At 47.1% G+C, this 27,579-nt stretch overlaps 1 protein-coding gene across 1 annotated transcript in view; it reads left to right on the top strand.

Moving 5' to 3' along the window:
• LOC119377185 (probable ubiquitin carboxyl-terminal hydrolase FAF-X) overlaps nucleotides 1-23,176 on the top strand; it is a gene marked incomplete at both ends in the record, with an annotated part of 38,548 nt that extends 15,372 nt beyond the window's left edge. The window contains 3 exons of the mRNA XM_037646766.1: nucleotides 5,611-5,698; nucleotides 7,477-7,643; nucleotides 23,003-23,176. Of these exons, the coding sequence (XP_037502694.1) occupies nucleotides 5,611-5,698; nucleotides 7,477-7,643; nucleotides 23,003-23,176 (429 nt within the window). The remainder of the gene's footprint in view (nucleotides 1-5,610; nucleotides 5,699-7,476; nucleotides 7,644-23,002) is intronic.
• Between the last annotated feature and the right edge of the window lie 4,403 nt (nucleotides 23,177-27,579).

A 27,579-nucleotide genomic window follows, 5' to 3' on the forward strand; every position in this document is an offset into this window, starting at 1 on the left:
TGCGTAAAGGCCTTCAGTGCTACATTATATGGATATATAATAACAAATTTGTGAATGTATCGAAGTATCTTAAGATACAATTGGAATGTATCGTATCGGATACAATCAGTGTTGTAGTATCTTGTATCTGTATCTCAAATACTTCTTGTCTAGGTATCTTGTATCGTATCGCGATACAATTTCAAAGTATCTTTGCCCAGCCCTGCCGTTACCGATGTCTGTCGAGATAGCGCGTTCGCCAGCGCTCGCGACCGTCCCCGTCTCAACGGCACCCCTTATGGTCCCTTGCCCGACGAAATAACTGGTAAGCAAGCGACGACAGGCCTCGCACGTGGAGCGATGTTATCGCATGTGCCCTTCGCGTGACGGTGACGGCCGGGTCGTTTCATCTCTGCTTCAACCGCGTTCGTCCCTAGCTCAGCGCGCTTTTACTCGCACGTGAAACAGACGATGCGTAAGCGATGTTATCGGTATGGACTCTGTACAGATCAGTGGCAACCGCAAAATCCCGCTGAGAGTAGGCAGCTTTAGATTAGCGTACGCTAAGTTAGCGTTAGTGTTTGCGGCCCGCTATTTCCGTCACTTACCGGGAGCCCGCAAGCACTTAGCGTACCATCAGCAATAAGGCTCGAACGTTTGATGCCGCATGTATAAATGGCGACATGCCTTACCGCAGATCAGATTATCGACGGCCGACACTCTGTTTGCCGCTATCAGTGTGCAGTGTGTATCGCTTGTAGTTTGACTTGACGTTTACCGGGTACAGGTTCGCCCGTCCAAATAAGAAGTTTCGTCTTTAACCTGCCGACTGCTGCCTTCGTCAGTGTCACAACCATGTGACAATATTCATCCAGGAGCATTCGCTAAAGTTGTCACACACAGTCTTGGTAACTTCAGTTGTAAAAAATAGAAAAAAAAAATCCAGCCACTGACGTACATAGATCTGGAGCATTGCTTCAACGTGGGCACTAGGTTGTCTTGTGGACGAAAACTTCACAAAATACACTGCATTTGGTGAAGTATACTATCTGTATGTTGTTGAGGCGGCCCTAAACACAAAAATAAAACTACAGTCGTCAAGTATGGAGTACGATTTGTTTTTATATACAGTGCAAAGGCGAAAATGAAACTGACATGCGAATGCTTGTTGAAGTTAAAAGCATCTGAGCTCGCGGGTCTTTCTCAAAACCCAAATCAGATGATGTCACATCGTTACCCGAGTCATCCCCACTGCTAGGGTCGAAAAAATGAGCAGCAGAAGCAACGGAAGTGCTTGCAACAGCAGTCAACTTTTGAGGGGCGCGCCTCCCGGGATGCAACTAAAAACCACCTTAACTTCGAGTTTCGCTGGCAGCAGGAGGGGGGGATGCAAAATGTAAACAAGTGAAACTGAAACCCAAAGACCAGTTGTCAATTAGTATGTCAGATGGCGTTTGTTGTTCTTAAGGCGCGGGGTTTACGTTTCGCGAGAGATTTTAAGTCGTCGTACATCCACGTCCGATGGCCTATGGCGCCGTACTGAAAGAGTTAATGTGAACTCAGAGGGGATATAAAATCTTTTCAAACCAGAGTTCAACCTCTTTGACAGTGCACAATACACTGGAACCCCACTACATAGCACCTGTTATGTTCAGGGTTGCTATGTTTTCCTGGCTGATAGCTTGTTTTCGGCCAGTCCCATCATAGCTCCCATAGAATCCAGTGCATTATGAATTCCACTAATAAATGGCCATAGAGAGTGGCCATGTTGACTATTCATGCAGCTAGGCCTGGCTTGACTATGGAATTGGCCGCATCACCCATGATGTGTTTTCGATTCCTACCAGCAAAAGCATAGACCCTGAGATCTGTATTTGCTATATTAAACTTAGCTGCTATGATGCAACGCTTTTAGTAAAGATAAGGCCACCAAGATCAGCTTTGGTTGCCGCTGTCGCATGGGCGTGGGCTCATTCCTGCAGTTTTGTCGCATTGTTTCTTTATGCTCGTCACAGTAGTCATGCAAGTGTGCTATGTGTGCTTAGTTCTTTCAAGCCTGCGGCTGTTGGTGGCAACGGAATCGTGCACAATGTTCAGCTTTCTATGGATGTCGCCACCCTCACCTGTGCAGTTGTACGTTGCTGAGATCGTTGTTAAGGGGGGACATGGCACTTGAAAAAAAAGTTTTTTATTTCTTGATCGATTTTGATGAAACTTCCTGAGTTTATGTATATTTGTGTGCTAATTTCAAATATACAATTATTTTTCTAGTATGATGTGTAGTTTTCAAAATACAGTAAAACCCCGTTAATTCGGATTTCACGGGACCGGAGAAAATGTCCGAATTAACCGAATGTCGAATTAACGAGGTTTCGACAATAATGATTCAAAAAATGCCTAAAATATCAACATACCTTTACTTCGTGAAATAACTCGTTATTGTTGTTTGTTGCGCGCGAGAAATTTGCGCGGAAAGCACAATTTTCCGGAGTTCATGTAGGTGGTGCAGTCCGCGCATACTGTCGGGGGAAACGACACAGATGTCCTCCAAAACTTTAAGGGCGTCATCGGCTTCTTTAGCAGTGCGGCGCGGCACTTCACACGCATCCATGAGGGGTGCAGTTTCACAATCAGAGTCGGGGTCTTCGTCGCCGAGTACATTAAGTATTTCATCGTCGCTGAGGCGACCGGCAACGGCAACGTCACGGTCGATTTGGATGTATTCATCCAACGGGACGTCCCGAGGCAGGAGTCTGTCGAAGCGACTGTCATCTTCTTCGGCGTTTTCGTTAACATCCGCATCCCCGGCTTCCAAAGGATCATCGTCACGGACAAAGCCGCTGTGTCGGAAGCAGTTCGCAATTACTGCGGGCGGCGTGTTGCTCCACACATGCGCCAACATGTGCACTGCACTGAGCAGAGTCACGTCGTATTTTTTTTTTTGCCTCCATACAGAGCAACATACGCTCAAGCACTTGTTTTCTGTATCGGCTTTTTACATGCTGGATAATTCCCTGATCCAGAGGCTGCAGAGAAGCCGTTGCGTTAGGAGGTAGAAAGAGCAGCTGTATGTTTGTCAGCCCCGACACATTGTTGTGCGCACTGCAGTTATCTATAACCATTAGCGCTTTGCGCTATTTTGCAGAAAAGCGGCGGTCCAGTTCCCGCAGCCAGGCCTGGAATATCTCTGAAGTCATCCACGCCTTTCGATTGGAGCGATAGTCCACGGGAAGCTTCTTAATGCTTTTGAAGCATCTTGGCTTTTCTGCTTTGCCGATTATCAACAGCGGTAGCCGCTCCGTGCCAGTCATGTTGGCAGCCAGCAAAACAGTTATTCTGTCCTTGCTTCGTTTACCGCCAACGCAAGGGTCCCCCTTAAACGTGATGGTTTTATCCGGCAGGGCTTTGTAGAAGAGGGCCATCTCATCTGCGTTGAAAATGTCACAGGGATCATAATCAGCTAGGCGCGCGGGTAATCCGGCCCTCCAATCTTCGACAACGCCTTCATTCACAGCCCCTTTCTCGCCGCACACGTTTCGGAAGACCAGACCGTGTCTTTTCTTAAAACGGTCAATCCAGCCTTCCGATGCTTTAAAGTCTTCGATGCTGAGCTTCAGCGCGTACTTTTCGGCCTGCGCACAGATAAGGGGGCCACTCAAAGGCAGCTGTGCGGCGCGCGAATCGGCAATCCATCTTAACAACGCTTCTTCGAGTTTCGGGTGCGCTGCCGTTCTCAGTCTCTTCCTGTTGTCAGCGAACCTGTCGCTGTCGTACGCCTGAAGAATCTGCGCTTCATTCTTCACGTACGTGCTGAGCGTGCTTCTCTTCACGTTGAATTTATTCATTATTACCTGCCGAGGCACCCCGGCCTTCACAGCTTTCAAGATTTCTACCTTCGCTGTCAAATCCTTCGCCTCATACTTCGACCGCTTCGGTGGGGCACGAGAGCACATGGTGGCGCGGCTCCCGCGGCGCGGCAACGAAGCGACGGGTACACGCACGATGTCAAGAAAAAACAAAGTATAAACGAAAAAAAAGAAAACCACGAACAAAATCTAACACACACAAAAAAGTTCCGCCGTCCTCGTGCACGCACCTGACGTAAAGCGATAAGCACGATAAAAACGACAACGAAAAAAAAAAACTACACAACTCCGCAGTCACCCACCGCACAAGCGCACAAGCAAACGACAACGTCGGAAATGGCGGACAGGGCAATACGTACAAAGAAAAAAGTACGGGCGATGTCTTGGTACGGGTTGCTAGCATAGACCTGATGCAGAGGTAGTGTCAAGCGCATCACAGCCGCCATGTTTTTCCTTTTTTTTCTTTAACGCGCACCGCAGAATAAACATGGCGGCCTTGACGTATTTCCGGTCTTTCGGCACTTCCAGCACATGCAAGCATGGCCTTTGGGATTGGCGCACGCTAATCGGATATGCCATCGCTTGCGGTGCTATTTGAACATCCCCTAGAGCCACCCGATCTCATATGCCTTACGTGCCTCTGAGCTCCGCGAATTGTCCGAATTAACCGAAGTGCGACCAAATACGTCCGAATTAATGGGAGTTTTGTGCCATAAGGTTATGTACATGTTTGACGGGACCAGACGGCGCGTCCGAATTAACCGAATTTCCGAATTAACGGGGGTCGAATTAACGAGGTTTTACTGTACAAAATATTTCATGTGCCTTTTGGGGAGCAATATTATTTCTAAACTGACTGCGTTACAAAGTAAATTAGCATATCACGATAATCTGCTATAGGAGCTGTGTGCAATGCAACAAAAATGGATGTTCTAAACCCATTTGAACAAAAGTTATGGTATGTTCAACATTCACAAGTGAAATTCTAGCTTGTGAATGTATGACACCACAACTACTTTATGGGCTCTACCTGTGGTGGCACCTTCCGGCGTACACAGAGTCAGCACTGGTTGCGGTTTGGGGAAGCTGCGGAGGCTAGTGACACATCGAACTTAGGCATTCGGGTTGGGATTGCATGTAAAGTTGTCTCTGCAGATGGGCAGTGTTGTTTGAATTAACCATGGCGTGTGCTTCAAGTTCGAATTAAGGATAGTTTTTCTCTACTTAAATTCATGTCGCTTTGCCGGGACCAATGTACCAGTTTGAATTATGCAGCTTTATATTAAAGAGGTTCGACTCCATTTTGTTGTCCTGCAGTGAGAAGATGTTCTCACTGCACAGAGTTTGTAGAAGTAGCACAAGTTTGACTACCATATGTTCAAATCTTCAAGTAAGCACATATTGCTCACCCAGGGCAAGCTGGGCAAGAATTGGGAGGCTCAGCAGTAACCACTACAGCTTTAAAATCAGTCTGGTTTGACCTCGATTTTTCTCATGCATAATAATGAATGTTCAAGTACTATTTTGTAATCAAAATAAAATTCTTCATATGTGAAGCTTAAGCACTAAGATCCCACTGGACAAAAAGTAGCCAAGAAGGACAGAGCATTTAAATGCTCTAGCTTTCACACTTGTGATTAGCAGTGAGCCTAGGATATGGTTCTTTTGAAGGGCCTCCCCCACTTCTGTCCCAGTTTAAGCATGGCCAAGGTGAGCTCTGTTTTTTACTGTGCACCATAAATGCAACAGGAGTTAAAATTTGCAGGTTCGCAGTGCTTTTGCCAAGATTGTGGTATTCCTGGCACACACCTCGGCGAGGGATGGCCCCTACACACCGCTCTGCCCCATATCAGGTGAGTCATTCTTTGCATCATTCCTACTTAGACAGAGTTCGCCTGTTCGATACCAGTTTGTACTGTGTGAGCTTGAGGGTCACCTCCCCGGTTTAGGTACAGAGGAGGAGAAAACAAGCACCTGTGTTCCATTTAGAACCACAAATTGCTCTAATCGCATGTGGTTCGTGGTGAATGGTGTAGAATAGCGCAGGCATGAAGAGATGCATGCGAACAGAGGAAACCAATGGCACAAATGCAGTCTCATTGCTGAAACCTTAATGGCAGCTTTGCTCAATACAGGCACCGAGAAACCTATTCACAAAAATAACAACAACCAGTCCACTACCAGTTTATGTGTGATGACAGCCAACAGTCATTGGGGGCAGGAAGAAGTGTTTTGAGGTGGTGCAGTAATTTCTCTGGTTTTATGTGCCAAAACAATTACATAAAGCACGCTGTAGTGGAGAGCTCGGGATAATTTCAACTACCTGGGCTCAGGATAATTTCTTTAATATATCACACAGTACATGGACCTCCAGCATTTTGCTTCCATCAAAATGTATCTGCCTCAACTGAGTCAGCAGCCAAGCACTGTGACCACTAGGCCACCATGGCATCAGCTAGACAGACAAGGAGGCCAGTGAGAGATCAGATAAGTTACAAGCAGTGCTACCACATTAGGATGGACTAGGTTCACACGACAGACCGATCCATAGGCAACCAAATCACGTGACAGCAGGACCACAAATGGCCTGGCTGCTTACGCTGTACTCAGGCCAGCAAGAGAGGGAGAAACCACGGGCCAAGGCCACTTCAAGCAGCAAACGATGTTGCATTTTCAAGCAGAAATCACATGTTCAAAGAGCCACTGGCTTGCCCAGCTACCAAATAAAAAGAAGAGAGGAAGAAAACGGCCTTGTTGACTCACCACCCCAGCAAGTGTGCAAATAAGATGGCGATGGGCAGACCAAGAAAATGTTTTTAACATTTCTCATCAACATGCCCTATGTACTGTCCACGGGCTCCCCAAACTGGAAGTGGAGGGTCGGGTGATGGCAGTCTGCAGGCCAAAGAGCTGCTGGACCCGCCTTCTGAAACCACCATTAAGGACATTTTCACTTCAATAAAGCATCTTAAATGTGTGAAGGAAGTGAACGTTGAGGGTTCATCTTTTTTTGTTTGACACCACCTTAATGAAAACCAGCAGATAATGAAGCCAAGAAAGTATAGGGGATGTTAATTGTACTGTTTTAAGTATAAGGTAGTAATTGCGATATAGATGCGATGAAAGTAAAGCGGACAAGAAGACAACTTGCTGTCGGCAGGACCGAACCTACAACTTTGAAATTACGAGCCCGATTTTCTTCCCAATTGAGCTACGTCTGTAAAGATCAGAGCTAAAAGCAGGCTTCGTTGTAGAGGAGGGAATTTGGAGTTTAGCTTTTGTTGTGAAACCCTTCCTATTAACGTCAGTTTGTGCGAGTCTGTAGTTCATCGTGAAGGAAGTTTCAACAGCGCGGGAATAAACACGAATGCACGAAATGTGCGTGTCAGCTCACTTTTCGTGCATTCATGTTTATTCCCGCGCTGTTGATATTTCCTTCACGATAAACCCTTCATCCCATTTGAATGGGTACTTATGTGCACGCAAACCTGGGAGTGTTAGTCAGTGCCGCTCGTAGCCATGATGGCTTTGCCAGCTGGCATCACGCTGCACGTAATGTCTTAACGAGCGGACCAATAAGCCCTCGCGTGCATGTGGGGTATGTTTGCACTAAATTCTGTCTTTTGTGCAGCCACTGTTGATCAAGGTGGAGTGTCCAGCCTGAGTGCTGCCAGTCTATCGGACCACCTACTTGTGGCTGTCCTGTCGCTTGTCAACAAGGAGGTGTCCGAACATGGCCGCCACCTGGCCCAGTACTTCGGTTTCTTCTACATGTATGCTTGCTATGGAGTCACAGAGGTACAGTGTCTGCTTTGTTCATGTCACCAGCAATATTCTTGGTGTAATTTGACAAGAAACATGTTGATGCCTGTGAGAAATAGCTTTACTTGCACTGTGCAGGGCACTTGATGCAGCAATCGAAGCCTGTCATCGAAAGTGTTAATACCCACAGGCATTCCAGGTGATTTCATTTGTGAAGCTAAGCTGAACTATGAAAAAGTACAACTGTTCATTTTTAATTTTTTTAATTTGCAATAGGCTGCTGTTATAAAATGGCCGAAGCTGCAGTTAATAGCAGTGTTGAGAAACCTGCGCAAATTGAGGCAATCTGCGCCAACTGGAAATTACTGCTCCATACTTCTCCAAAAGGGTCTTTTTTGCCTAATTTGCGTCGCTGCTGTGCCACGACATGGTTTTTGCAACCAAAACTAATGTTTCGCGGACAGTGCGCTTCGTGAGCGGAAATACGTCACGGTCGCCATCTTGTACGCTTCCGCTGCTGCATTTGTTATGGCATCTTCTTCAAATCACACCGGGGTGCCCTGGTGCTCTGTTTCTTCCAATCAGCGTAGCACCTGGGCGCCCCGGAGTGCACCGGTGTTATTTGTTGAAGTGGCATAATGGCTAAATCTTTAGCGCAAAACGAGCACAGCGGACAAAAAAAACGACGAGGACAAGTGATGGTTTCTTGGCGGCTCATTACGCGGAATGCAAATGCGTGCCTTTATTTGACAGTACAACAGTGTTGGCAGCTCACCCTAAGGATAGCACCAGGCTCATCATTGAGGTGCCAGCGATTGCTAATGGAAGCTGCATCAGCAAGCCATCCATCGCACTAACCAAAAAGGAACTAGATTACCTATACTCACCTGCACGTTTTGGTCCTGCGTAGTTTTGCTGCTTTTTATTTAGGTTTCCCCTTTTGCGTTGACTGATAACGGTCTAATCACATGTGACAGGTACAGTAGAACCCCGCTGTTACATTCCTCACTGCTCCGTTTTCCCGGCTGTTACGTCGTTTTCCGCCGGTCCCGGCATAGCTCCCATAGGATACAGTGTATTGGGAACCCCGCTGTTATGTCGTAACTCTCGGACCGTTCCCGTATGATACGTCGCGAAGTGCGCTCGGAGACGACCGAGTGACTACCGAAGAGAGCGGTCATTGGTGCATTTTCACGCAGCTTGGCCTGGTTTGACCGCAAAATTAGCCGCATGGGAGGTGCAAGCAACAGGATCTTTCAATTGATGCAAACAAATGCATCGCCTTCAAGATTCGTACTGCAAACATGGCGCCTATGACGTAATTGCTCGCGAAAGCAAGGCCTTCGAGATTGGCATTTACTATTGACAAAAGCATAGCCTTTGAGATTTGTATTTCACAAACATGACGTCTATGACATACAGTAATAACTCGTTAACTCGAACTCGCATATCTCGAAAAATCGGCTAAGTCGAAATTTTCCGCAGCACCGAACCATTTCCTATACGTCCTATGTATTTCTTGCCCTTTATCTCGAAGTAATTTTGGGTCAGATTGCGGATATCTCGAAATCTTGACTGCGAGTGGAACAAAAATTCCGCCGCCGGACCATTTTACAAGACTCGCGCAATGCTGCCGCGCCTGAAGTCCCTCGTTTTGTTTTTTTTTTCTAGCCGGGCGCCTGCCACAAGGTTGATGCTTTCCGCGAACGTGTAGTCGGAGCCTAGCGATATCAACTTTGTCAAGCAACCCTTCGGAGCGTCATGTGGCATCGCCATTACCATCGCCATTACATGCGCAGAGCAGGCCCTCAGCCCACGCTTGGCTCAGTTTGTCTCGTTCGCTTTGTGCAGTGCTCGTGATTTTTCTCTCCAAGAGCTGTGATTTCCGCTCAGTCTGCGCAACGCACGCGGTACGGATTTTTCACTGACTGTGAGGAGCGGCAACTTAGCGTGAGTGCAGCGAGCATGGCGTCACTCAAGCAGTGCAAGTCGCTAACGCTTGAAAGGAAGGTTGCCCTAATTAAGGAGGTGGAGAAAGGAGGCCGAACAAAATCAAGCATTGCGCTGGAATTCGGCATCCCATTGTCTAGACTTTCGACGGTGGTGAAAAACAAGCAGAAGGTGCTGGATGGATACCAACAGAGCTTCTCCAGCCAGTGAAAGCGGGTTCGAGGCTCCAAGTTCCCGGACGTTGAAGCGGCGTTGATGGTGTGGCTACGAAATGCCAGAGCGGCCAACCTTCCCGTCACCACAGCATTGATGATGGAGAAGGCAGATGCTCTGGCCTTGCAAATGGGGCACACAGATTTCAACTGCAGTAGCGGCTGGTTTGACCGCTTCATAAAAAAGGAACAGTGTTGTGTCGAAGTCGGTGCACGGCGAGAGCGGCACTGTCAACGCAGCCGCTGCAGACAATTGGCGTAGCAGCCAGCTCGCCGAGTTGCAAGAGAGTTACGCCGACAAAGACATATTCAACCTCGACGAGGCAGCACTCTTCTATAAGATGCTGCCGAGCCGTACCTTCACACCGAAAGGTGCAGCGTGCTCGGGAGGAAAACAAAGGAAGGACTGGGTAACGGTCCTTTTCGGAGCAAATTCAACGGGCGAAGAAAAGCTGCCATTACTTATAATTGGCAAAGCTCTCAAGCCTAGGTGCTTTCGTAATGCACGACTGCCGAATGGCATTATCTATCGCGCCAACAAAGCAGCGTGGATGACAGCAACTCTTTTCGAAGAGTACGTTCGCGCCGTCGATAACAAGATGGCCAAGAAAAACAGGAAAGTCCTATTCATTGTGGACAATTGCCCAGGCCATGCGCAAAATTGACAACTTGCAAGTAGTGACAGTAGAGTTTCTGCCGGCAAATATGACCTCTGTGCTGCAGCCGATGGATCAAGGTGTGATTGAAGTTGCCCGCAAAATCTACCGAAAGAGCCTGCTGCATCGAATTTTATTGTCGTACGAAAACGGCAAGGGCTATGAAATTGACCTGCTGGGAGCAGTACATCTCCTCAGCAGCGCTTGGCAGCAAGTTCGCGCAGCAGCTATCGCCAACTGCTTCGCGCAACTGCTTCGTGGGGTTTACACGTGCCGCCAGTTTGCCAGAGGCGGAGACAGATGACTTTACGGACTGTGAGGAACTCTGTCAAGATGTGGTGAAGCTCACCGGCGATGGTGCCACCGACGGTGACGTGACCTTTCACGAGTACGTGCTGTGCGAGCAGGATGTGCCGGTGACAGGAGAAATGACGGACGCCGAAATTGTTGAAATGGCTACAAATGGAGGGGAGGACGGAGACGATGGCGACGACGACGAACCACCTCAAGAGGTGCCATCATCTGCCGAAACAAGGAATTTGCTGCGCTTGCTGCGAAATAAGGTTTAGTGCAGCGGTGGGGAAGATCGACTCATGCGATGCGTCAAGCAGCTAGAGGACGCCTTCCTTGGCCCAAGTGCGACCGCAAAGCAGACCAGCATTCGGCAGTTCTTCTCTGCTCAATAAAATGGCAGTGCTGCGAAACACAGCCAGTTAGCGTCTCTTGTATGTTACTTTTTTTTCTCTTTCAAACCTTTACGAGAAGAAAGATTAGAAGCTGCTGCTGAAAGCCGGTAAGTAGTAGTTATTTTTCTGGAAAGAGCTCAATTTTTTCCGGCGATTTCCGAAACTCTGCTTATCTCGAAAATCCGCTTATCTCGAAATTTTCGCCGGTTTTTACGACTTCGAGTTAACACTTTCGTGACCGTGGAAAAATCAGTTGTTTTTGGCTAGTCCAGGAAATATTTTTTTCCTGCCACAGAAGATAATTGATGCTAAAGTGTAGGGTATCAAATGATAGAGGAAGAATTGGTCTTTCCAACAGCATTAATTTCAAACAACGAATTTATTTCGAATATAATAAAAAAATTATCAAACAAAGAAAAATGCATCAAAAAGAAAGAAAGATTCATAAAAACATCAATGCTACTCTGCGAAGGTTACACATTTAAAAAAATCGAAATATACGTTTTGAACGCAAAGCCCTTGTAAAATAATAGTGGAAATATAAGCTCTGTAAGTACAAAGATTATTTACATAAATACAAGAATATAGGCACTAGTGCCTATCATGCCACCACGCGATGCAGGTTCTCGACGCGGTGAAACAAAGGCTGGCTGCGCATGTTTTGGAAAAAAAACAATTTTTTTCTGTTCAACATTCTTAGAACAGTTTGCAGTTCTGGTATTTTTCAATTTTCCTGTGTATTTGTTGAAATGAACAGTGTAGCCTGTTCCAAATCTGCTAAAATCCATAATTGTACCCTCATTTGACCTCTTTCTCGCTCATATACTACCGAATACCATACCGACCTTCACATTTCACCATTTTCTCATCCACTGAAAGGTTCCCACAGGGTTAAAAGATAGCGTAGAAAAATAGTTTATGTGTTGCAATAGAGAAGACACGTGGTGAAGATTCTCGTGGGATGCAACGGTCATCTTCTTCAGATCAGAGACACTCAAGAAGCCTTGAACCTTTTCCGTGGCATCACTGACGGTGGACGAAGACCTGGAAATCAATGCAAGCGTGGGACTTCAACGATTACCATGTCCACGTGGAGTGCGACGAACTTGCTCATCTTCTCTTCAGCAACCTCCCTCCGTGGATCCGTCCCTCTCACTGTATGTTGGCTTTTCGAAAGTATGCATCCACGCATACGTATCTGTGTGGTTGCATATCTCTCTGACGACTTCTGCGGTAAAAAACAACATGAAGATGCCGCCGCGCAGCACACCGGAGCGTTGGGTCAAAGTCCGCTCCGCGCCGTCTTCGCGAAGAGAACTGCGCTCTTTCTGCTGCCGGCGCCAAATGCTCCCGCCCGAATGAAGTTAACACCTTGCAGATAAGAGCTGTTATTTTTAGAACGCACCGGATACGTTTACATCGACGATAAAACGACCCGAGGAGAAGACGAAACTTACCAGCGGATAGCTGCTGATGTTCCGGGGAGGTTTGACACACTTTCGCCGTCCGCACTAAAGCCTGGCGAATCGAAGTCGTCTTCCGTGTCTGTGGTGCTACCATCATCCAGAGATTCCCGCTCATATTAATCGGAATCCGTCTAAATTCGCCGTTTCTGTGGAGCACCCGCGAGCGGCCTCGACGCGAAGTTTGAAACAACGAGCGCTCACCTACCCGACTGCGAACGAGCTTTAAAAATCTCCCCGCGGTGGAAAAATGAAACTCGCAAACAAAACTGATAAAAACATGTTATTTTATGCTTTGTATTGCGTTAGCTGTCCAGAACCGCTTAGAGAGTGCCAAAACTTGATCTTGAAGTCATCGATAACATACTATCGATGGGAATAGGTGCGGTCACGAAAGTGTTAATGAGGTATTACTGTAATTGCTTGTGAAAGCAAGGCCTTCGCGATTGGCATTCACTTCTGCCATCGTGTTGGCGTAGACTCATCATCATCGTTATTTGTCGGAGGAGTGGAGGAGTTCGAGCTGGTTGGAGCTCGCATGGTTGTGCGCGCGGTTCGCGGTCGGACTCGCTGCACTGGTCGTGATTGCGTGTGCTTAGTTCTTTCATGCCTACAGCTGTTGGTGTTTAAAAAATCACATACGTTGATTACATTTCTGTGGATGAGGCCGTCCCCAGCTCCGAGTTTCTATCTGTCGACTAGATCGTGGCTGAGCGCGCCAATTTTCGTGCGGCTCGTAAGCATTGAAATAAAATTCTGTACCACTAAATATTTTGTCATTTTTCCTGTTTTTCGGCTCTTGCTTTTCCCGTCTCTTACATTTATTTTCTACGGTCCCTTCAAAAACGTATCAGCGGGGTTCTACTGTATATATATGTGTGTGTGGCTTTAATAAAAGCGATAGTTGGAATTTAGCACTTGTCCTCGTCGTTCCTTTGTCTGCTGTGCTCGTTTTGCACTAAAGTTTTAGCATTATGGAATACCAACTAGCCCACTCCCACACCTTGCTTTGGCATAATGGCGCCACTAGTGCCGCAGCCGTCGTGACAGCCGACACAATCCAATTCGATATCAATAGCAGCGCCGCAACCACGCCACAACGTTATCTTTCTGCAAGCGATGCGCACTCCTCGATGCTCTAGCAATCCTGGCAGTGGACGGAGGTGCGTTTGGGTTGTCGCCTAATAAAAGCATGCCGTATGGTTACAACAACACTACGCTTGCTGTGCTGTGCGCATGCGTTTATCGTCATAGCGTCAATGCAGCCAGGTTTCTAGGTGCACGACTCGCACCGCTCAACTCCGCAACAGCGAGCCGCTTTCATTTCTACAAAGCGGTGCACGCTTGAATTTGGTCCCGCACATCGAGCAGCAGCGATCGGCAGCCAAAAGCGTGCAGTAGGCTTAAAGTGGCGCTACAAGACACGTGTGCCTGAAAACATAGCTGAAGATACTTATTGCGATAACGTTCTCAGCGATAATTTATACTGGCGTGTTCGTCGGTTGCCGCCACCTCGCATTCGTTCTTTCCCTATGCTTGCCCGCAAAGACATCGCCGCAATCACGCGGAAGTGGGAATCATTTATCGACTGATTTGCGCACTTCTCTAAAAGACGGAAAACATTCTGGCGTCGGCACATTCCGTGGCACAGTAAACTTTTATGGCTCAGAAAGTTATCGTGGTACGCAGTGTGCACACTAACCGGTAGGTGTAGGATGAACCACTACGGCTTATAGGGTCATGAAGCACCCCTTGGGCTTGTTGAAAAAACACATCCTACGGAAAGCTGACGCGGCTATGAACTGCTCAGCCATATTGGCCTCGAGGCCCACCACTGGAAACGCCGGCGCCACCGTCGGCATGACGTGCTTGGCAGGATCACGTGGTCTCAGCGGCCGCGTCGGCTGCTTGTGGCGCACTGCCGCGTGCTTTGAAAACGAGTTTCAAGTCCCACATGCGCTGCGGTCTGCTCAAATTCGGAAGTTTTCTCTCATTTTCTACTTAATTGAAACCATTGTAATAGAGTGGCTGCCTCCGAAGGCGACGAACATGGGGCTCTACCGCTCGGTGCCGCAGTGCCGCGCTTACGCACTAGGAGCCTAGTTTCAGCCTGCACTGGTAACCGCGGGACAAGAAACAGCGTGAAGCATGGGTTGTAAAGCTAAGAACCGGCAAGTAGCCATCCGTTACGAGTCTTGTGTGCAAAAAGCACTTCCGCGACGAAGACTTTGTTACTGCGTCGGCCCTGCGATGTTCGGTGAGTAGCAGACAGCGCGCACTGAGACGATGGCTCGCGCGCGCTTCCCGCCGGCAAATGATGCTTATCTGCCACAGGATGGTAAAAGCGCTACCTTTTACCACGTGCGATGCCATCTCAGAACCCTCCAATGCGACCTCTTGATCGTCGGCCCCGTGCTCAGCGTCCACAAAATCGGCTGCAGATGCGCAAGTCATTGTTTAGATACATTGAATTAAAAAAAACGCACAGGGTCCCTTATGCATTCGTTAAAGATGACTAGAAGGCGAAAGCCATCTTCTTCTTCTCAGTCGATGTATTCTCCCGCGCCCCCCTCCAAAAGCGTTCTGCACCTAACGCGGTTTTGCACGGCCTCCGTGACCGATCACGGAGGCAATACAAAGCGACCATGACGTGTGAATACGTCATCATGTGACGTCACATTATATGGCGTCATAATGACGCTACATATTTTGGCGATCTGTGACGTCATGATGACGGTGGCACCATCACGTGACGATTATTTCTTGCATCACTCATGTTGGCGCCGCCGACGCGGGACGCCGACGGGCAACCTTCCCATTTTATGAGGCATGCATTGCTTAATAAGCTACATAAATTTTGCATTGCCTCCTTGATCGGCCCACCGGCCAACCCATGCATGTATTTTCTTGGAGCCTCATTTATTTACGTGGGAAAGATGCCACCTTGTTGGCGTTAGACACGACACTGCTGCCAAAATTGCTGGGGTACACGCCAAATAATTACTATCCTGTTTTGCGGCTGCTGGTTGCTGCAATACCTTCTATTTTATTCATCGCTATTTCAAGTTCATGTGGGTCCTAGTTCACAGCCGACGTTTGCAGAACAAGTCCGGCAAACGTTACTGTATTTTCTTACTTTTCCTAGGCGTCGCATGCTACTACATGCTAGCGATCTCGTAGACTGGTTCTCCTTCCACCAGCAATCTCGAAGTGGTGAAGCTTTGGTCTATGAATTTGTTGATGACAGAGAGCGGCAAGTTCACTGGAATGCAAACGGAACGATAATTAAGGAGCGTTAAAAAAAGACGTCGCATTTGCTCACGTTTTGTGTGAGCACCAAACGAAACGAATGCACTGAATAAACAAACAGAAGCAGCGGCATTTGCCCGCTGAGAAGACCGATCAATACGCAGTGCGAGACAACTTGTCAAATGACATTGAAACGTTCCCGAATTTAGACCGAAAAAGAAAAAAAAACACTGAATCGTCAGGACGGCTAGATCACAAAGTTGCCATGCGCACCGAAGCCGCAGTTGTAAGGAAATTGTTTTTGAACTGCTCTGATAGCGTCCGCGCAACAGTAGTTGTTTGTTTACTCACAAATTCTCATATTTTGCGGCCTAAAGTTCACAGCGCGGTGCCAAAACGCGCTCGTAGCAAAAGCGAAACCATCAGTACGAACATATGCAGACGCTCATACATGCAGAGGCACCGTCAGTCGTCGCGAACCCGTGCGATCGCTGGCTTGAGGCTCCTTTCTGTTATGCTCCGTTTGGTTACACAGGCAGTCTACTCTAACGAGATATTTCACTTAGTTTGCACTCAGCGAGTGACTACCTTTCACGCAAGAGGCCGGTTCAGGGGTCTGCAACGCGGTGACAGCGTGAAGCGGGTGCTCGGTTTTCTGCAAAGAGACAGCAACTGTAGACTATCTTGTGCTTTCAGTTCGTCGAAAATGATTATTTTGACAGTAAAGAACACAGTTCATTTCGAAAGTACTTACAGAAATGCCCTGGAGGGCTTCCGCGAGGTGTTTTTGGAGAGCACCGACAGCAAAACCTATGGGGAGCGCGCCGGCGGTATCCTGCCTAGCACGCAATCGAGGCGCGTCCGATAGAGGGCGACTCCGTAACTCCTCGAGGCCAATATTGCAGTCGTGCGTGCCGCGTAAAGGCTACAAGCGGAGTGCGAAGTTGCTGTTTGCTCAGGCGCCCTCTCTTCAAACAGAGGCCGGATCTCACTCTCGTCAGTGGGTTGGCACCTGTCATTCGACGTCGCGTATTTGTTTCTCCGTGTCGCAACAGACATAGCATCCTTATTGGCCAATAGCCGACATAAATCAAGAGCGGTGTTTGGATCAGATGCACTTGCTCTCATTGACACTGGGTGTAATAGTTGTTATAGTTAAATAAACAGGCTGAAATATGACAAACTTTGTTGCGAGTTTTCAAAAAGATGACTCTCTTCCGGTAGAGGCCAACTGTTGTCTGCTGAACTCAGCGCTTCCGTCCACCTTCAAGCGTAACCTAAATTTGGCCACACTGCCTTTTCGGTATCACAGCCCCTTGTGCCTCGCTTGTTTCAATGAGTTTTGAATGTTATAACTGGCCTCAAATCTTACAAAACTAGTGTGTGGCATTGAGTTCTAATGCCATGAATCTCGTGCCAACTTGATCAGTGCGCTCACAGGTCGAGTTGCAAGCAGGTTCCTAATTAACAGGCCGGAAAGCGGCTCTCGTGAACCGTGAGGGTTGGATTATAGCTGAGGGTTTTAACACTACAGTGAACTCCCGTTAAGACGAACTAGGTTAAGACGAATTCTCGCTTATACCGAACAACACGGGACCATTTGTTTGGTTTCCCATAGACTCAATGCAAAAAAAATTCGCTTAAGACGAACCACCCAACTGTACTCTTCTGTTAAGACGAACTTTCGCGATGATCGACAACGCTAGCGATTCTGCGAAACGAACACTGCAGTCTTGGTGGGGCATTCAGGCGACCGAGCAAAAGCAAAAAGATGAAAAAAAGCACTTCCTGGAGCAAAGACGCGAAGCAAATCACGACGCGGAGGGCGCGAGATAAACGAAGAAGACCGGTCAGCGGATAACGCCGGTACCCCTCTCACCCCCAGCCTGTGGGTGGGGGAGGTGTGGGCTTATCAGCAAAGAAAGCAACAAAACGTGTGGGGGATTTACAACTTGGACCCCCAAGCTATTGCGTCCTTTTGTATCCCCCCCCCCCCCCCCCCCGTTCTTCGCTTCCCAGCTGGAGTACAAAGGAGAACAGAACAACACAAAAAGAAAGCAACAACAGGAGCAAAAATGGTCTGTGCATTACAATCGAGTACAAAACCGAAACCACGATTGCGATGCACTGCTGTCAGAGGGGTCAGGTGCATTGTCATTGCCATCACACAATGGCGGCCGAGCACATGTATTTTGTGGCCAATTCGGGTTGGTTCGCGTAGGACCTGTACGCGTTCTATCTGTTCCCAATGAAGTGCCAATTGCGATGAGCCATTTTGATTACGGAAGCGCACGACAAAGGAAGGCTATTTTTCACAGTGAATAGAGCTGCGTCGTGTCTTTTTCGTGGCAAGGCTTGTGACCGTGAGTAGCCCAATGGGATATCTTCAGCTGCACGTCGATCAGGAAAAGTTACTACGGGCCGAAAGCGGGAAAATATCCGGACCTCGAAGAAATCCTTGCAGACTTTCTTAAGCAACTCAGCGTATAATGACTTTGTCAAGGCAACAGCACGCGACAGAGGCATATCCAGAAGTGATCTTCGAGCCAGCAAAACAGGCTCACAGAAGAAAACGAACTGCCAGGACAATAAATTTTACATTCTTTGAAGGAAAATTGTGCTTGTCTCTTAATTTTTTTGCTAATCGTCAACATAGGAGCGTGTTACAGTTTTATCATTAAATTGTGGTAGCAAATATCTTCACGAGCATTTTTATTTTTGAACCCGCGAAATTGGGTGCTCGTATGATCCGTGTAAATACTCTGCTTGAAGGCATAGTCTTTATCTAGATGAGCCAAATAAATGCTTTTTCTTGTCTTTTTGCCCCACATTGTAAGTCTACTGCATTCAGTGTTTCAAGTAACATATTTGGATGCACTTGGCATATTAGCATGTCTCTTTTTGGGGGCACTTCTGATAAGACGAACAGATGGCCGTGGTCCCTTCGAGTTCGTCTTAACGGGAGTCTACTGTATTATTCTTTTGACAGAGAATGCACACGATCATTTAACCTTTGGATAACACACTTCATGTCAAAGATATCCCGAGGATGGATTCAGCGGTAAGGTCGAAATAATGCAACCTGAATTCCACTGTCAACTAAGTGAGAGTACTTTTGCTTCCAGTCGTCTTCAAAAAACAATTATCGGCCTGTGTTTAAGCTGACGTAAGGACACTACATAATTTGTGGGGCGTCATGCAAGCCGAAGTGATCACCGTTGGCTCCGAATTCTTGTCGTGTTGTGCCGTTATAAAAATGATAAAAGTGTGCCCTCTTGATTGCTTCTCCACATATCGACAATGCTTCGCTCGCCTGCAATTGGTGGATACCAGCATGACAAAAGTATCTTCAGTTGGCTGAATGTATGTGCACTCCATGGGCGTATGCTGTGGGGCAATTTTAGTAATTTCTGCCGCGAGCTGCACGTGTCCAGTGGCAGCAGTGTGTTCTGAGCTGTTCTATGACTGCCTGTGTTTGTATTGTAGGGCTCTGGGCCAACCGTTGTGCAGAACCCCTCAGAGATGAGGACGAGACACTGAGCAACAGGTCTTTATCATTCTAAGACTTGGCCGCGACTCGCTGTCAATGGCCACTGAGCGCGAGCGTGCCCACGTCCATCATTCCCTTCTATCGTCGGTGGGCTCGCGGCTGCCGTTCCCGTAGCATATGAAAGTTACACATGCAGACGCCGCAGTTACAAGGATATTGTAATGCACCTACATTAAATTAAGTGCATTTAAAGCGCACCTACTGTCGCAAGCTGCACGCAGGGGCAGCAGCGCCTTCTGAGCAGCTGAACGATAATCTATTTCCGCAATAAGCACTTATTTGCAATTTGCGCTTTAGATTGGCATGCAGTGGTTCTCTATAACTGATATTTTGTATTTAGTTGCTTTCATACTCGGAGACTTACTTACTAAACAACCGTTATTATTAAGCATCACACCACTGCGTTAAAGCGAATGCCATAAGCGTGCCCCGATGTCAAGCTGATCTAGTAACGTTGGTCAAGCACAACCAAGCAGTCTATGTTTGGAAATGTAAGCACCCCAGAAAAGAGCACGGTCAAGCCTTTTGTGTTGCCGTACGTACATAAGGTTGCGCACCGTGTGAAAAAGGTGGCGTACCGTCGTAAGGTGCCCTTAGTGTTTTCCGCTCCGAAGAAGCTTGCTCAGTTGTGCTCACGTGTTTCTCGGGATGGGAAGATACCGTATTTATTCGAAAATAGGTCGGGCACGAATATAGGTCGACCCCTACTTATAGCACTCTACCAGAAATAAAAAAAAATATTCGAAAATAGGTCGACCCATGTTTTTTTTTTTTTAGAAACAGGAAAATTGAAACATAGCACACCTTATTTACAATTAACTTAGCGCCCTAGTCGCTGCCGGGAGTGTCATGTTCGTCAGATGTGCAAGGAAGGTTGTCGGATTCTTCGCAGGCATCCTCGGCATCCCAAATGACGTCGACTTCGCTGCCATCGATTGCGTTGGAAATGCAGCACTTTTTAAAGCCAGTCACGATAATTTCCGCTGGCAAGTCTTTCCGCGCGTCCTTCACCCACGTCGCAACTTCATTGAGGGAAGCCCTTCTCGCGGCGTCCCGTCGGTGTCATTGCAGCATCCTCCTTCAAGCCACTCTTTGTAACTCTTCGCCACCCGGTCCTTAATGTAGCCGGGACGTCATACCTAGCGGTATGACGACCAGGTCTGTTGGCCTTCTGCAGGGCCTCCTTGACGCCCGGAGCCTCAGTTCTTTTTCAAGAGCGTCATGCCTGCCAGTTGCTGGGCCGCGAAAAGCACGACGCCATCCATTGCACGCGAACAGTCGGTCCCGCTGCTTCCGCCAACCCCTAATCAACTTTTACGTCGAACTCGCGCTGAGCGGCACAATTGCTGGAATTCTCGGCAAAAAGTATCACTTGACGCTTGAAGTCAGCTGTGTAGCGCTACCGACGTGACACCGTCGCAACCGCGCATTTGCAAATGCGAACCGTCACGTCAGATCAAACAACAAACAAAGAGTGAGGCCTTAGGCCAGTGCCAGTGCGGCTGCACGTCGGCAGGCAGCACGGCTAGGGGGCTAGGGACTTCACGGCCTACCTAGGGAAATCACGGGTTCCAGCGCAAACATGGCGGAGCGGCTGCATTTTGCGGGGGCTTTGAAAAGGCGGTGTGCAGCTATTGCACAAATAACTTTTTTTTTCTTAGTTACTTAGTCGGAAAAGGCGAACGGGTACGGTTTTTATACCAGATTTTATGGTATATAATGTGCGTATGTAGCAGGAACTGCTTGAAGAACAGCAGGCGCGGCAGTGAATGGCATAGGTGCGGTGCTTTTGGTCGCTTTGATCGCGAATATAGGTCGAGATTCTTTGGTCACGAATATAGGTCGATAGCTGATTATGGGCAACATTTTTGGGAAAAAAAGGTCGACCTATATTCGAATAAATACGGTAAGTGGTTGCCAAAAAGAAACACAGGAGAAAGTTTGTTAACTGTTGTACGGGGGTTATCTATGAAATCTTGTTGACCTGCGGCAAGGCGTATATAGGCCAGACGGGTCATTGTATTAATGACCGGGCAGGGGAGCAGTCATGGGCTGGTAAGGGTGGAGGTACTAATTTGGCTGAGCATTGTGCAAGTTGTGCATTGTTGGGAAGCCCTTCGTCCCATTTGAATGGGTATTAATTTTACATCCGCTATTTCTAGTCATAGTTCCAATGATCAAGTCGCATTGCCAGTTGCATTAACAGGGAAGGTAGCCAGTACAAGTCCAAGACAACAATATTATATACAAGATTTTGAGGTGTCCCATTACACGAACAAGTGTGTGGCACTTCCACTTTCTCTTTTGAACTGGTTTCATTATCATCTGCAGTGCATTTTACCTGTTAACACGTTCCTGTCCGTGCCTATACCCATCGATAGCCCGCTAACGACAGTTTTCAACTTCAAATTTTGCCATGCTAGAAGCGCTTGCGGACAGCTGACATCATCCATCGTATAAAACGGGAGCAATTTTTCCGGTTTCCCTTATTTGTTTAATTTTTCCGCCGCGGAGAGAGCTTTGAAGTGCCACTTAAGTTGAGAAGACCGAGCGCTCGTAGCTTCAAACATGGCGTCGACATCGCGTGCCCCTGCCTCTTGGAAAAGGCAAATTTCAGTGGATTCCGGTGAGTCTGAGTCAGAATATTTTATATGTATGCAGCAGTGGAGACTCGGAAGATGATTATGACTCATCGGCCTTCAGCACAGATAACGAAAGTGTGTCAAACAGCTGCGGAATGTCAATAGGTATCCGCGGTAACTTTCGTTTTGATCTCCGAACCAAGTCGTCGCTGCCGTGCTCCGTTCAGAAGATATCCGCCGTGTTCTAAAGGTCACAGTTCTTATCTGCGGGGTTGTCAGCATCGTTTGGGGGGACCGCTTGCCGGTGACTACTGAACGAGTGGAGTTTAGCGCGAGAAAAATACCTGGAGTGGACCTCGACATTGCGCTCCGTAGTGCCGCGTGGCGTTTCGTTGGAGTCGTCGATTTCTTCATGCTCTTCTTTACCTGAGGAATTATCGCCGAGATGTGCAGCACAACTAATAAATGTGCATGAATGCATACATACTCTTGAACAAAGTAACACAGAAAACGAATGTATATTCTGCAAAACACGCTGTACAAACTTGTGCTTCACCGCATCACGTAACTGCATTGCGCGCTGGCACACTAGCCACTTGGGCTACCGTTTTCTTTTGTATCTAAGCAACAACTAGAGATAAGATGCTGAGATTTGCAGGGATATTGGATATGGAATTTCTGGTTAAAATGTATATTTCAAAATTTTCTTTGTGTTCGACTGGTGCAAAGCAGCATTGATGTTTTTACAGTGTTTTTGTTTTTGTCAAAAATGTTGCTATTAAAGTTTTTTTCCTTAAAATTCTTAAGAAATGTTTGCTTAAATTACATACCATTTGAAAGCGCATTCCTTGTTCTCCATATTGATGTCATATATTATAGTACCAATAATATTCTGTGGCAGTATAAAAATCGTTTACTATAGTACCCAAAATTGACCTATTTTCCCGCGGACAGGAAAGTGCTAAAATGCTGGGGCATTCTACTACGTGAAGCAGCCTCAGTTTGGAAGTGTGATATGTGTGGATTGCAAACCGAGGACTTGTGCAGAGGTTGCAGCTGCTTCGGCTGAATGTGCTGGGCACACTGATGCTGGTGGCACTGGATGAGGGGCCAGGCCCGCCGATCAAGTACCAATACGCCGACCTGAGCAAGCTGTACCAGCTGGTGTCCCTGCTCGTGCGCTGCTGCGACGTCTCCTCCAAGACACACTCCTGCCTGCCGGTGAGTCCTTCTTGGTAGGCTTGTGTGAATATTCGAGCAGTTTGAATATTCGAACGAATATAACAGTCTTCGAATTCGCTTCCAAACGAATTTAAATTATTACAAATTTCAAAGTATTCGAAATGAACGAATAGACATATGTAAACCGTATGTAACCACCTGTAAAGGTGGTTTCACAGCAGCGCAGTTGTGCTATGCCGTGAAAACCCCTCTCCAGGGGAAACCCGCACTGCGAAGCCCCACTTCAAAATTGAACAAATTACCCGCACATCGATCCTTCATTTTTTTTTTTAAGTTTAAAAGCTCGTTATACCGGCTTAGATGCCCTAATCATAGTGAAGTTTTGAAACGTAACATATTTTACAGATTATTGCTTGCATTCTATCAAAAGCCAAACCCTGCTACTATTCAAAGTTGCTTCCACTTTCGTTTGAACCAAAAAGAATGACATTTCCACATGCCTTGTTTCAATTTAAAAAAAATATTGTGCAGGTTAGTTGGGTCATGACAAATGCACTCATTTTTCTTTATATGTGATATATTCGATTCGAAATTATTCGACCAAATCACTATTCGCTTCAAATTCGCTTCGAATTTAAAATTTACTTTTCGCACAAACCTACTGATTAATTTCGGAGAAGGCATGTCCTTTGTCATTCCAACATGAGCGAAAGTGGACTGGAAAAGAGCAGATCACAACTTCCACAACGCGCAATAAAGTTGATCTCAGATATATTGAACTCAAAGGGGACTGCGAAATAGTTCGATGTATCGATCATTCGAAATACAAAATATGCGTACTTAAGGCTTTAATTAAAGCACTGCATGCCTCAACAGGGTTTTCGGAAATCGTAAAAAGTGCGAACGTGACGATTCGCTCACATATGCTAAAGAAAAGGCAGCAACTTCTTCTTTTGCTAGTTACTAGTCACATGAAAATAGTCTGTTAAATTGTATTGTTTCTCGCGTGCCGTGAAGTTCATCAAGTCATCTTCAATATCATTGAAGCTTTCCAACTGATTTTTCTCGACCCAGTTTTTTACGGCGCGACAGGAAGCTTACCCTTCGTAGCGTTTGTAGCTGCAGTGGTTTATCCCAAAAGCACGTAGTTATTTTATCAGCAGTATTTTTCGATCTGAAAGCCTCCAAACAGCATGAAGGCTTGCTCCAGCAACGTTGAGAATTGATCGCGATGCCGCTAGCCCTTGTGAAAGCTGTCGTTGTTCTGCTTTCGCAGGAGTTACTGTAGCTATGCTTCACCACCTTTATTTTGAGCTTTCCAACCATTTTTGAAAAGAGCAAGCTGTTACAATGAGATGATGTGGCTTTATACACCTTCTCGGTATTTGTACAGCGTTGTGTGCGCCTGAGCCCAAGGTTACCTGCGCCTGTGTCATGGATGGCTTGTCCCGGCATGGGATCATTACGCCAAGCGAAGGCAGCGCCACTTTGTTGCATACAGCTAATGCAGGCCTATATGTACATTTTTATGGAGTAATATCTTTTATTATAAAGAAGTGAACAATATTTCAATACTAACAGAAAAGTCATCGAACGCATACACCAATCAATGGTCACGTGACCGGCTTCATCGGACTGTTTATGATTATGCCGCCAGAGGCGCCAAAGGTCATTTTTCGCGACTTTCAATGAAGAAATAAAAATTTAAATACACCTCTCACGAGATAAACAGGCTTGGTTTGAGTCAATGCGACGGACAATCTTTCCATCGGTGCAGTCATCTCATTTCATGTTCTGGGCAGTTGTTGGTCCCTTTAAGCAAATTCAGCACTTTCGGCCACAACAGTGGTCATCAACGCGGAACGCCGATGCAAGCTCTGTAGCGCGATAAGGGGTTTGGCGGTGGCACCGGCGGCATTGGCATCTTCAAACCGCACGGGTCCATTCCCACAGCACCTGCAACGTCAGCTATGATCTCGGCATCTATGCAGTCAGAAACAGCTACGTCGTTATCTGCACCGATGAAGTCGCTCACTGTGCTCCTGTCCGATATGGCGCCCGGAAACGCTAATAAGTCGCAAAATTCACTGACGCACCGTGCGCCGTAGTCAGTAGTCATGACGCACCCAAAGTCGTCACCTGGCACCAAGGCCCGCAAGGCAACATTGCACGACGGTGCTTTACTTGACGTCGCTCTAAGCACCGGTCATCAATTTTATCGCTACGAGCGGGAAAATGTTTAGTTTGACTCCCGAATGATGATTTATCCAGAGCAAAGCGAGAAGTACACAACAAAATGGACAGTTGGGCTAGTTGGTCTTGATTCATAACGTTTCGTCTTTGTTCCGTCCTGTATTCCGCGCTGTGCAATTCCATACATTATGAGAAGTACACAAGTCCACATGCCGCAAGAGACGACGCTGCACCAAAAAAACATTTCTCCGCTGTCGACATGTTGGCAATAGCGATGGCACTTGTTGCTTTGTAGAAGGCAGCTGCTTCTACAAAGCAGCTGTAGAAGGCAGCTTCTTCTAGAAGGCAGCTGCTTTGTAGAAGGCAGCTGCTGGCGAGAAATGCGAAAAAAAGCGTAGCCTCTGAGATGCGTGTGATAAAACCTAAAACATAAAAAAGTCACAGTTTCGCCGCAAGGGCGAAGTAATTAATGCGATAGCAAGAAATTTCAATGTCACACGAAGAATGACAAGCAGCTCGATACTTGCAGTGCACCGCTGAAGCACAGTGAAGGACGTCCGAAATGAACGCACAGCTATACACAGTACAGGCGTGAACTAAAAACTGTCACAGTTGTTACGTCTTTGTGCTTCAGCAACGTGCTGCAAGTGTCGACAATGTTTGTTTGTTTTTTTCCTCAAAATTATGGCGCATACCCACTCTGGAAGATTGGCCAAGATTGCGTGTCGACAATGGAGAATCAGACGCTCTTAGATATTTCTTTTAGATGTGAAGCATCTTATAGCGGAGTTCAATCCGGTGATGGTGGTGGTGGTGGTGTGCGGCGTGACCACCCTTACTGCGCATGTGCAAACCTTCTCCACTTTTCCTCTCCACTCCCTCTCTCCCCTTTCCCTCTCCACATCACATCTCCCCTTCCCTTTCCCCTCTTATTTCCCTTTCCCATCCTCCTCTCCCCACGTCCCCTCTCCACCCCTCCTCTCCCCTTCCCCCTCTCCACATCACCTCTCCTCTCCCCTCTCCCTTTCCCCTCACCCTCTACACTTCCCCTCTATTTCCCCTCTCCCCTTTCCCCCTCACCACTCCACCTCTGAAACGCGGGCTCTACATGCCGAAACACTGCTTCACATCGCCTCATGGTCCCCTTTGCGGGAGATGGTGTGATTTTTTCTGTTAAACTGCGGCACGTGGAGCGACTCCTCTGTGTCTCCTGCCACACGGGGGCGTCTGACGCAAAGTGTGCCCAGTGTTCTTTCTTTTTTTTTTTCCTTCCACATCACGAGTGGGTACAGAAAGGGGCCACTTTGTTGTGTGCATCTCAAGGGCAGTTTTCAAATTGAAAGAAAATGTAGGAGCGTTGCGTGGTAGAAAACACTCTCAAGCTCCTCCGAGATCTGTGTACCACCAGCGGTAAATGGTGAACATAAATGGCTCGCCATTATTTCACTGGCGAGCCAACTCAACCACACATGCCGTGTGGTTGTGTTGTCCAACGCAGTGCGCTGGGGCACGAGGGATCACTGGTTCGAATCCCCGCTCGGGTACTTCAGAACTTTTCGCTTCTGCTTTATTTTTCTTTGTGCCTTTCTTATATATATATACATATCCGGGACATGATGGTGACGACGACAGCAAAAATCCGCCGAGAGTGTCCATACAATTGCTGTTGCAATAAAGTATGTCGTGAAGTTGCGTATCTCAAAGGCCATGCTTTTTGGGCCCACATGCCATCTTGTGCGAACAAACAAGGAAGGGAATGCAAACATTACAATGAGGCTGCCGAGTCACTTCGCATTCTCATTTTGGTGCCCTCGGCAATCAGCCTCTTTGAAAAACACTATGCCCGCTCATTAAAACCAGCAGATCTCGCATCAAATATACTGGTGCACTGACAAGCACTGCACGGCGAACAAGATCAACGCAACGAAACAACACCGCCTTTTCGTCACCTGTGCACGATGAGGGTTCGAAACTTGTTAGAACGCTGCCAAAAAATGATCAATATTTGTTAGGAAATTTTCAGACCTACCGTTCCGCTTTCCTTGTCCAATTTAGTAATAATGAGTTGCAATTCGTCCCTTGAGTTACTCATACAGACATTGATATGCAATTCTTGCTGTGTTGTGTCATATTTGCAACTTAGTAAAGTTGTGAACATGTATTCTGGACATTATTTTCTACTCACACTGCGATATTGAATCAGATCTCGTTCAACACTTTTTGTATTGTTCCTTTTTGATACGGTTTCC

This window comes from Rhipicephalus sanguineus, unplaced genomic scaffold, assembly GCF_013339695.2.
Source record: "Rhipicephalus sanguineus isolate Rsan-2018 unplaced genomic scaffold, BIME_Rsan_1.4 Seq3848, whole genome shotgun sequence".
Lineage (NCBI taxonomy): Eukaryota > Metazoa > Arthropoda > Arachnida > Ixodida > Ixodidae > Rhipicephalus > Rhipicephalus sanguineus.